A 12,992-nucleotide genomic window follows, 5' to 3' on the forward strand; every position below is an offset into this window, starting at 1 on the left:
GAAATATAACCTTTATTTTGTATTGCCTTATAGGAAAGATTGTGCCACAAGAACCTGTCAATTATAGCTGACTATGCGGTATTGACTTTGTTAATTGTTGAAGGCTGTACGGGGACCTATAATTGTTAATTTCTGTGTCATTTTGGTCTCTTGTGGACAGGTGTCTCATTGGCAATCATACCACATCTTTTTTTTATAATTAATTGATCTTATATATACCATAAGTATTGACAATAGATTGCACCTTTTCATTGCAGGTTTTACAAGATGATATTTCAAAGCATGAAGATGAAGTGAAAACCTCCATTAAACAAGCTGAGGAGTTGATAGAAAACAATCGTACTGTCGACAAGAAAGACGATGGGGCACAGCAGCTACAGAAACTCAAGTTTAACACCGCTGACCTTAAAGTTCGCTTCAATGATGTAAGTCACATATAAAATTTATATTTACAAAATCTTATCATAAATTTAGCTTTATGTGTATGTAAGTTAAAATAAATACCATTTGATAAATATTTTGGCTTAAAATGACATAAATGAAAAAGTCAGCGAAACTGTTGCATTGTCTTCTGTGCAACTAAACAATTTGACGTCATATATACTCACGATGTCAAACATAAGCACTGGACATATATTTATACCTTTTGTACGCTTCACAATGGTTTCAACATTGACTTAAAAGGATTTTGAGTCTCAAAATGTGATTTTCATGTTTCTTTTGTGAGAAATAACATTTAAAAAAAATCTGAATTCAAAATTGTGGCTTTCTTAGTTACGGACTGGTAGAACGTTGAATTTACCCCTTCAAAATATTTGTCAATGTCCAATGAAAATTATCGTTACAAACGAATTGCATTAGAATACATAGTTTTCAGTTAATATTTTGAAATCAGAAGAAATTGGATGATAACCTTGAAGAAATTCTCAAATCTAAATCTTAAAGGGGAACATAAATTTTAACAAAAACTTTTTTCATGGATTTTTTTAGGACTTGGAAAAATTTCTAATCAAAAAGTGAAAGTGTTGTTTTGGTTGTCAGGACTTAGTACTTAAAACAAGTAATTAATTTCTATTAGATTCAGAAGTTCATCCCAAAGGTGATAAAGTGGGGGAAATCTTAGCTTAATGTATTATACACTCTGTTCAAATTGACCTTTCGTCTAGGAAATAAATTTTAAATCCTATTTTTATAGTATGTTTGGTTCAAATAAATTCCATACACAATGTACATCTTAGGCCCAAGAACACAGTTATTTCCTAGTGCATTTTTTTTAGACAATAAATTCAAATGAAAAAAATCGCACCTGCTCTATCTCAAAAAGATTTTTGCAGTGTAGTGTACTACTATTGGGACAGATAATATCAAAATTATAGAAACTTCTACCAGTTCTAACTCAAAATATTGACAATTCTGTGTTAAGGGGGTCCCCAAAATTCAGCTTGACAGCTTCAGCCGTACTAATTATGTCCCATTTATGGGCATTATGTTTTCAGGTCTCTGAGTCCATTCGTTCGATTGTTTGTACATCCGTTGGTTTGTCTGTTTGCTCATCCATGCCGTTTGTTCGTCCGTTCATTCAGTATTGTTCAGATTGTGTTTTAATGTTCTACATTTCTCTGAGTTCACAAATTTTGCAGTGTTTAAATTATTATGAAAATTGCAAAAATTTGCATAAGTAGAATCTCGCATTTAAAAATTGTAATCAATTTTAAGAATCGATCACAAAAATCTGTCAATTTATTTCTAATTTTAAATAATAGCAAAGTAATTAATTGCTTAGTATTATTTCTAAATTTTCATCATATAAAAGTTTGGTGAAGGCTTGGTTAAAAACTCGACCTAGACTGACAGTATTTACATGCATGTATCACCCTGTTTGATGTAGACTTGACATAGGTTATTTCAGGGATGACTTATCCTAAAAACAAATAATTAATTGGTTTTAGATACTAGAGTTTTACCTAGAGGTAATACACAATATATACATTGTTTGGCCTAATTGTATGTCAAAGTACATGTTTTATGGACAACATGTCTAAAGTACCTTTTTACAAAAAAACATTTACATGTTGTTTATATACATACATATATAGGTTCAATATGTAAACAACAAATAATTTTTGGTAATTGTAAGAATTTTTTTGTCAGTCTGTGAGATAATCTTTGTACAATTCTGTAGGACTTCTTGACTATGTTATAGTTGGAAAATTTTTTACCAATTCATCATGGGTAAATATTAATATACATGATATATAGATCCCTGGATGTACAATTCTGTGGGACTTCTTGACTATGTTGTTTGGAGAACATTTTAGCTCTCTTTTATGGGTAAGCCTTTTAAAAAATGTTTTATTTTCTTGAAAATGATGTGGAATGATGAGTTGATTTTTCAAATTTTCCTGACCAAACGGTTTTATTTTATTAGGAGGGGTGGGAAGGGGTCTGGATCAGGATAGGTTATACATTATCCTGGTTATAGGATTCAATGAGAGAGTTGTGATCTTGGTGTCTATTGTCTAACTTTAGTTTGCCTCAACCAAATGTGACAATATGAAACTTATACACCATTTTTATTACCTCCAATCTCAGATCAAGTTTAAATTTCACTTTTACATGTCTTGAGTTATGTCCCTAAATATTGTTTTATGCAATTAGGGGCAACATCTGTGTCCCATTGACATATTTTCCATTTATTTTGTGACTGAAGTAAATGACTTCTATGTGAGAGGTTTTGAAGTATAACATGCATATGCATGAATACTGTAAATTCAGAAATTATTGCGTTCATTTATTATTGCGATTTTGTCATTTTAAATTAAATGCGATTTTAATTATTACGATTTTGAGAAAAGTCATGCTTAATTCAGTTAAGATATTACATAATGCGAGTTTTAATTATTGCGTTTACAACTCTGTCGCATTATTCGCAATAATAAAAACCTCGCAATAATTTCTGAATTTACTGTAACATTAACAAAAGATGAAGAAAATACATTAACATTTGGTAGCAAATGTATTTTTTATCCACTTCATGTTTTAGGCTTCGACAGAGACAGAAGGAAGATGCCGTAGATTTGAGAAAATGTCTGCCGACTTGGAAGATTTCTACGGTAATCTACAAGACTTGGACCAATGGTTAGACCAAGCTATAGAACTGTCGGAGGAGTATCAGGCTTCTGATGAAGATATAGAAGTACAGTTTACTAACTATAAGGTACAGTTAATAAGGGTCTTGAGCATAGAGGAGGGGAGGGGAGGGGAGGGGAGGGAGGTCAAGCTATAGAGCTGTCTGAGGATTACCAGGTGTACAGTGACCTAAAGTTGTAAATGTCTGTGTCATTTTAGTCTCTTGGGGACAGTTGTCTCATTGGCAATCATACCACATCTTCTTTTTTATATATTCAGATGAAGAAATAGAAGTACAGTTTACAAACTATAAGGTAATTGCTGTCTTGGTGTCTTGGTCATGAAAAATGGGGAGGGGGGGGGGGGGGAGAGGTAACATTATCTCTCAAAGGATTGTCTCCAAGTTCAAGTTAATAGACCTATCTGTTGAATTTTAATTCATGAAACAGGAGAGAGCTAAGTTTATGATTTATAGCCTAATTCTTGTAGTTTTTCAATGATTGAAAAAGAAATGAATTCTCCAGATAATCTAGACATGGACATAAATAATTCATACTTTTAACTCAAAAAATTTATATCAAAAATAGTAATGCCTTATGGCACAAAATCTTTGAAGATTATACAATGATTAAACAAAGACATTCATTTCAGGAAAAGAATGATGAATGATATATCTTCCAGTGTGGGAAATGATTAGATTATTTAAACCTGTGTGTCTATTTAAAAAGTTTTTAAATCCCATTATCCACTAAAAGCATGTTGTGCTTTAACATGCCAAGGGGAATAACTCTATTTAAATTTCATGATTTACTTGAATGAAATTTGCTGTGCAACATTTAAAGGACCATCATAGTGTGTATTTCAATTAAAAGCCCCAAGCTTCAGTCTAGCCATTGTTATCCTATGAATGAAAACACATGCATGAATAAGATTGTTTAAAATCAAACAACTTGAGGAATTCATGTAACAATTTCAATTTTATTGATGAAAAAGTACATTGACCATAAAACGGGTTCATCTTTATAAAACGTAAACACCGGATTGAACATGGACGACTATGATATGGCTCACACTTCCTTATTTATGTTTGATTTCGAGGAGGAGGATGGATTTTGTTATACGGTAAAACCATTTTTTTCAAAATTTTACAAAAGTTTTTTGTCTTACTTCTTAAAAGTATTTCACCATGGTTAAGTTTAAATCTTTATTTAGTTTTTATGCACACGTGTGTTTTCCTTTCCCCTTGTTGCTTAATATATTTTATTTAGATAGTAAGTGGTTGTTTGAAGAGAACCATATTACATAAGAATTGTAATTTAATGCTGTTTTCAAAAGGAGTTTTTATTCTCATGGTTAAATTTTTGCATAATAAGTACTGTAAATTTATGCATATCAGGTGCTGTGAATTCAAAAGTTAGTGAGGTGTTTTATTCAGACAGCATTTTCACTTTTGCTAAAGACGAAGTCCTTTGAATTTTACATTACTAAAGAAAAAGAAACCCTCTAATGTTGTTTTTAATCCAAAAGAAAATAATTATATTATAAATAGGATGACAGAACAGATAATCAGTTATGTCACAAATGTTTTTAAGATGAATAGATAAAAAACAAAAGGTAAAGTTAAATTGTGTATTTACATAACATTGAATCATAGTAGGATTATAATCTTGTTTAGGATCTATAATTTTCAAATATTGATGAGATTTTAATGGCTGAAAACATTTGACAGTCTTGTAAGTTTAAAAGTATACATTTGTTTTGACTCAGAAAATCTTATTTTTAGATATACACAATTTTTTCTGATGGCAATTCTTATAAAACAAATCTTTTAAAAGATGGGGAAGGGTAACTCTTGTGATTCTATATATATATCTTTTAACAATATGCCGACTATGGTCCACAAATTGTCAAAAAAAATCTTTTATGGGTAAAAATTCATATATTGCATGAGCATTTCCATAAAAAAAAATTACCCTAAAGTATATATGGGTAACTGCTCATTGATATTACCACATTCCCCCGTTTTATTTCAATAAAATGTTTAAGTTAAATCTTCTCAAATTGATACATGTTTGGTATTCGCCTCATAAATTTTAATAACTTTTGTCAAAAGTCATCTCTGTACTAAACCTGTCAGATCTTCATAAAGGGAGATAGATAATGTTTATAAATTGTTATAAATCCCTTGTTTAACCTGTTTTAGGTGTTTAAGTATGATCATGAAATAAAGGTTTGAACTCATCTGAACTTCTGGTTATGTGAATATATATGATATATATAAAACTCTGGACATTGAGTTTAAAGTTTTAAATAATTCTATTTTAAATTGATACAATTTTGTCTCAATAATCATGATAACATTTTGTAATTGAAACAATGTTTAGAAAATAGTGACAACTGCTTGCTAATACTGTTGGCCACCTAAATTATTGTCTTTCTAGGGAGACTTGTTTTATCTGTACTGGGGCTATAGTTAGTTGTATCCCTTCTAAGTTCATCATAAATTGTCCAAATCATTTGAAACAGTTTAAAATCTTTGATGTTTTGATTAAAAGGACACACAACAAGTTGGTATGCAGATACACGATTAAGGGCTATACATTTTTTTAAATTTTGACCATAGACTGTTTGTTCATTTGTTTGTGTACACGGTTTAAATTTCAATTTGGCGAAACGTAATACAGAAAAATTAAGCTTAATTAATCTTGGATTAAGACATATTCATAATTTCTAAGTGTGTTGTGTATGATTATGGTGATAAGAGTACAATATCAAACCAAATTATGTTTTGAAATATGGAAGAAAAAAAATGGTCCAAAATAGAAAACATTTTTTATATTTGGATTATATATAAATATTGTGTAATGGGATAAATTTATTTTTAATGTGAGTATATTTAAGTTTACATTGGACTCAGATTATGGCATAACTTTAATCTCATTGACTCGGTCAAAGGATTAGCTAAGAAACAATTACACAAGACATGTTGATAACTTTGCTATACCCTTGTATTGTCGGAGACATATAGACGACTTCTTTTGTACTTCTTTTTGATATCAATCTTAATTTGTGTAAAATGCAATAGAAAATTTATTGACTGATCCGCTGATTTTAAATAACTGTAAATTCACGAATTATGCTATGTTTTCATTACATGTAATGCAAAAACTGTGACTGAATAGGTTTTAAAAATATAAAAAGCACATTCATGATTTCAAAAATGATTTTCCATTTGTTAGATTTCACATTTTCGTCAGAGGTCAAGGACTGGAAATAATAAATGCACACATTTGTTTCTGTAATTTAAGTTTTAAGTAACAGTAAAATGGATTGTCTTTTATACTCTCATACTTTATTTTATATCATAAAATAAGTCTACCTCAACATTTTTGCAGTAAAATATTTTTGCTTGGTTAACTGTTGAAGGTATACTTTTCAATCCATTATAGTACAATCAAAAGATGACGCTTCAGTTATTGACAAGATTAAACATGATATAAGGTATATTTGTCTATGATTTTCAAAAATGATTGCACTAAAACTAATGTTGCAACTCTTTACATATTCATGTAGTAGACTAATAATTTTTATGTTATCCATGTTACAGGAGTTTGTGGATGAACTGCAAGCCAAAGAAACAGAAATGGCCAATGCCTTCAAGATAGCTGATGGTTTCAGAGACGAGGCTCAGGTTTGTCAAATATTCTTTCAAATTATTGACCTATAATGGTTTACTTTTATAAATTGTGACTTGGATGGACAGTTGTCCTAGTGGCACTCATACCTCATCTTCTTATATCTATTAGGGAATTATGTGCATATTTCCAAGGAGCAAATTATAAGGACTTTAATTCTCAATTTTATATTGATTAGGTTTTTCCACAGTATCCATTTTACCCCATTTATACATTTTTAAGTAGACAATACTCATCAGGTCTGTCAGTTGCTATCACAATACATTAGTAAACAAAACTTTTTGAAAAGTCTTTTAATGGCCCTGTCTCTAGTGGAAAGGGGCATTAAGTATAACATTTGTCCATCTGTACATAAGTCCCAAAGTTGATTTCTGTTCTTTAACTTTATTTTTCTTAAACAAATGTAATGAAACGCTTTTTACCCTAAAACACAGATCAAGTTTTGGTGGCATCAATTTTATCATTCATGAATAATTTCCCTTTATAATGTTATATGCAAGCAGGGACATCATAGTTCTCCCATGGAAACATTCTCCATTTATTTTTCATGCCAAGTAGCTGTTAAAAACAAGAAGAATCATTAATGAAGTGGATATTTGTAATACATGTATTGGGTTGTTGCTTCATTGAAATATGCTGCAAAGCTCTTACAGAGAAACTAGAATTGAAAATACAATTGTTATATATTTTTATTTAAGCCATGTATAATCAGTCTTAATCTCATTCTTTTTTGTTGTTGTTTTCCTATTGTATTTAAGATTTGAAATTCAAAACTCCCTCGTAATTATTTTCTTTCCATAATAATATTTTGGGTTATCTCCCATAGTACTGCATCTACATTTGCAGTAATTGCTGTGCAATTGACAGATGGCTTCGATAATTTTAAGTTCTTTATTATACCATATTAATAATGTAGGTAAATGTCTTCTCTGACCTAATTTCTTGGTTAAAGACCCCAAATTCTAGTTAAATAACAGACCACATTTTACATATCATAGTATGTGGTTTATGATCTATTTTAATATTTAAATATTTAGCATACATGACCATCTAATAAAAAGATATATATTTTAGATAACAGACTATCATACTATTCTTTAAAATATAACTTGATGGTTGGCTCATTAAGTAAATATTATTGAATTAAACAATAGATGTATATGTATAGTTGTCTGAGGGTTGAATTGTTTCAATAAATTGTTGAAGGAAATATAACAAAAGCAGCTTATGGAAGCATGCCTATTTGGATATGGAATATGATTAATCTGAGAGTATTAAAAAGAGGAAAGATGTTATCAAGCTCTCTCCCATCCCTAATGTTTAGATACTCATGGAATCCTGTTGTCTGTCTTTTTTTTATTTAGTCTTCTGTTTACCCTCTGAGCACTGTTAGTTTCCTCACGATTAATTATGAAATCAATTATGTTGTAATTTATATTGAAATTTGCATTGTAAGTGCACTCTCGTGCAAATATTGTTTAAAAGATTTTTATGAAGTTTATATCAAACTCTGGGATTACAACAGCAAGGTAGGTTCTGGACAAGTTTGATGGTCAGCACTGATCAGTTATGCTCCTTGGAAATAGAAATTGCATGGAACATTGCATTGTAAGCATTTTTTTTCCTAAATGATAGATATAAGTTACTGAATCAACTGATATTTAATGAAAATTAAAGTTCAGGAGTTGGTTTCACCAAAAAACTTACGACTAAGATAATTAGATTGATCCTAACTAGACTGAATTGTTCATAACTTACAATCAACTTAGGTCATAAGATTTTTTGTGAAAATGCAGGACTACAGATTCCTGTTTGAACATAGCAAAAAAATTGTAACGTCACTGTAGTCATAAATAATAATGCTAGACCTATTAAACTCTATCCTTTTATTCTAACAATATCTAAATACATTGTGATATTGTTTACATTCTATCGGCCAATCTATACATTGTTTACACATCAGTATGATATTGTAAAATAGTCTCTAAACTATCTTATCTCGTCAACGCAATTACCAATAATAATTCCACAACCGTGGATTACGCCAAAACGGAATCCCTTGTCATTCCCGAGATAGTGTTAACTATTCAAGTCTTTTCAATTTGTAGATTTGACTGTACGTAAATTTATCACATTTAAACGTTTAAATCATTCGACGAGGCATTTAAATCAATGACTTGGGTCTTTTGTTTGTTTACCATGTTAAGTTAATACAGGTTTTACGATTATGATAGTTTAGTGTTTGTATGATATACAGATCTTGGTGACTTTAACCACCGTTGGTCATATCTCTGGATTAACGGAGGACCACTGTTTTATAAAATCTCTATTGCCAGTCATATTTTGTCAACTTAGGAATTTAAAATGGAAAGGATTTCATTGACATGTGTGTTTTTATGAGAAAGTGCTTTTTCATTGATAACGATTTTTCTTGTCTTTTTAAAGTGATAAGGTTTTGCCTATAGATGTAAATAATTTAATACTTTTGAATTTAATCCATACTCAAAGTGTGAATTTAATTTGAAAAGGGAAAGTAAAACTTGTGGAAAGTTAGTTTGGTTTACAATTTCTTCATACATTTGAATATATTGGATTTTAAAATATTGATGTAATACATGTAATAGTTTGAAAGGACTAACACTTTCTAGTCCTCAGAGAACTGGCAATTGTTTCAGTATAAGTATTAGATAATCTTTATTTACATGGACTAAAAAGCCAAGTGACAAGATTTCGTCTAAATATTAACACAGTTGTGGTGAAAGTTTTGAGAACAAAGACTTTTTCTTGTTTTGTTGTGTTGTAATACATTGGAAGTAAAAAGTTAAACATGGAATTAAAAATATTCTGGGAAGTGAAGTTCTAGGGATGGATAAAATCACACAGACACTATGGCAGAAGGAAACGACATCAGTAACCTTAACATAGAGGATATATTTAAGGTAGTCTATGTGTGTTAAATGATATAATTTTTCTCTTATACTTCTTTCTGTGGATTTAAGTGGACTTATTATACTATTAGGTTGCTGTCTTATTGACATATCTCCCACGTCTTTCCTTTTGATTTGAGCCAGGGAGAAAATGTTATGATCTACCTGAGCTACAATAGAGAAATAGTTTTAACATATTCCTGTATGTGTACTCATTCAATCATTCCGTATGTTAACCAACCATTTATCAGTCTCTTGAGTCAGGAACCATATCAGCAGTTGTAGTATGTCAGATCTTAATGATTTCAGAGAGTTTGTTTGGGATGGCAGATCTTTTAATTGTTTCTGTTAAATTTATTCACATCTGTAATAGATCTAAAGACCCAATGATGGCCTAGGCTGTTGTCTGCTCTTTGGTTGGGTTATTGTCTCTTTGACATATTGCCCATTTCCATTCTCAATTTTATAAAGGTGCTATAGAACATGACATATTGTATTGTTCATTCATTCATTCATTCATTCATTCATTCATTCATTCATTCATTCATTCATTCATTCATTCATTCATTCATGTTGAAGACTGTATGCTGCCCTCTAGATATCTTTTGGTTGTTTTGTCGCTAGGTTGCTGATCATTCACTTATGTTCCCACATACCCCTTCATTCTTGTTCAGTCGGCACCAAAATCTTTTCCAACTACAAGTCTGAAGACCTGTGAATGTTCTGACATTTACTATGTGTTTAATCAAATTATTTTGCAATACTTCAATAAGTTTAAGTAAACTTTACACTAGTCTTGGGCATCAGACTGGAGGCTAACAGACTGCATTTTAGCTATAAGTACATGTATTTATGATTTTAAGATCTGAGTCAAGGTTGTGGTCAGTTTTACTGTTTAACCTTTAAAAGATCTTGTATTGCCATTAACTTTGTTCCAGTTTTTGTTAAATAGCCACTTATATTTACATTATATGGGGAATATAAATAATACTAAAAGCAAACAAGTTTACAAGAACACTTCTCATGCAATTTTCACCTTAAACTTAACCTGCAAAATTGAATTCGTTAAAAAAATATTTTCATACTTGAAGAATTTTACCACTCATATATTAAACAAACTGTTATAGAAAGATAAATATTACATATATCAATAGAATCATTTGTTAGATCCAGTTTGAAATTTTTTGGTGTGTGAAATCCTTACAAATTGTGATCCATAAATGGTGACATGAATAGTATATAAATCCTTCTTAAATCGTTTATAAACATTTTGCATGTCATAATGATAGATAAAGATAGGTTAAGAATCACTTTGGTATGTAGGTTTAGATACAGCTAACCTGGAAAACATCCAGGCTTCTTACAGAAAGTTGTATACAATTTACTTTTGACACTAGAACATGCCAACTTTTTTACTTTACAATTTGTGTACAACTTGTGTCCTAAATACAAAATCTGCCATTATGGGATGAAAACTATTTTAACCAAACACCCTTTTGGCTCTTTTCATAAAACATCTTAAGAGTAATATACTGGTTAGCCATACACATTTCCGTATAACTTACAATCAATTTTAATCGTAAGATTTTTTGTGAAAAGCAGTGATCGTGTACTAAGTAAAAAATCTACCGCCATGGGATGAAACCTCAAGCTTTCAAATTTTCGATACTTATAAAGATTATTATAGAGATTAAATGTTATGTCATATGTTTTAGGTTCATTTTACAAAAGAGGTCATTAGGTCATTTTGTAATAACAACTTGAGATCAGCAAGAGTTTCTCTAGTTGCTTTCAAATTTGATGGCTCACTGGCTATGGTTAAGTACGTCTTATAAGTCTTAAAAAAAACCTTATGTGGTTTGGATGTTTTATTCTCTTTTAAAAATTATTTGCCAATTAAAGAGAGGTTTTACTGTTTTAGCTTCTATTGACTATTCCTTTGATGCTTCGTAACCTTGTATTCTTTGGTTGTTGTACTTTTGACTAGTTCTTTATTTTTGGTATTACATGTACTACAAGTAGTTTGGAAAGTATCATTGTACCACTGCTCTGAAGGTGTGGGGTATTCTATTAAATAACCGGCCCCTGTTTGTCCGCTTGGTAAATCCGTTTGTCCATCACATATTTTTTCCATACTGTAAGCATCTTCAGTACCAATACAATTAAACCTTGAACTTTTGTAAATTATTGTAAAAACTTCTAGCATAAACACTAAAAAAAAAAGATTTCTTATTCATGAACTTTATTTAAATATTGAGAAGTTAGGAGAAAGACTAAAGTATTTTTTAACACCTTCCATTAACCAAGTAAGAGTTTTATTGTAAATTTATAACTTTCCAACAATAATAAACCTTTATCATAGTGATAAATGAAGTAGAAAAATCAATTAAGTTTTTTAATTGATAGGTTTATAGTCATAATAAGATTTTGATAATAAAAAAAAAGGCTGATACACAATTGATGTATATTGCTCTGACCTGAGTTCAACAATTTACCAATTAAGTCTTGACTACAAAATATCAATAAAATAATGGTTACAACACGCCACATTCTGTATTTGCATGTCACAAGCCAGGATCCTGTAATTCTGTGGTTGTTATATGTTGCTGTATTTCATATTTGTTTTGTTGTTAAAATTGTTTTACCTTTGTCATTTCTGATCCATTTATATCTTAAGTGCATTAATTTGGTTTACATATTGTTAAAAATTGTACAGGCTAGGGCTATCTTCAGTTGCTTGCATCTACATCATTTGGTCTCTGGTGGAGTGTTGTCTTATCATTAGCTATGATATCATACCAACATGTTGTTATTTTTTTCTTGCTTGCTATGAAAGTCACAGTCACAGAATTAGTTTTTTCACTATTTAGAAACATTTTTAAGATTTCCATTGAGTAATCTGTGTCATGCTCAATTTCAATATGTTAAAACTATGTGTATTGTAACGTAAATATGTAAGTGTATAGGCATTATACATTGTTTTGAAACTTGATTCGATGTTAATGAATTAAATATCTGGTGTAATGAAATTTGACATATTGATTAAACAGTCCAATACATTGCTGTTTATAATTATCCTTTAAAAAATAATATGTACGATTTAAAAAATACTTAAATACTTAATTGTATATGGTTATTAGTTTGCCAAAACGTTTTGTAATCATAAAGCCAATTACAGCTCCATATAAACCCAGTAATAGTTAAGTCTCAAGGTATATGTCTGGGAATTAGTGTGAGTAGT

The 12,992-nt window shown here is 30.1% G+C and overlaps 1 protein-coding gene across 18 annotated transcripts in view; it reads left to right on the plus strand.

Annotated features, from left to right (window-relative positions):
- The window catches only part of LOC139503208 (microtubule-actin cross-linking factor 1, isoforms 6/7-like), a 122,069-nt gene that overhangs the window by 45,894 nt on the left and 63,183 nt on the right, over positions 1–12,992 (plus strand). For all 18 annotated transcript variants that reach the window (XM_071292954.1, XM_071292958.1, XM_071292964.1 and 15 more), the window contains 3 exons: positions 258–425; positions 3,044–3,217; positions 6,737–6,820. In XM_071292954.1, coding sequence (XP_071149055.1) covers positions 258–425; positions 3,044–3,217; positions 6,737–6,820 — 426 coding nt within the window. The remainder of the gene's footprint in view (positions 1–257; positions 426–3,043; positions 3,218–6,736; positions 6,821–12,992) is intronic.

This window comes from Mytilus edulis, chromosome 14 (genome assembly GCF_963676685.1).
Source record: "Mytilus edulis chromosome 14, xbMytEdul2.2, whole genome shotgun sequence".
NCBI lineage: Eukaryota > Metazoa > Mollusca > Bivalvia > Mytilida > Mytilidae > Mytilus > Mytilus edulis.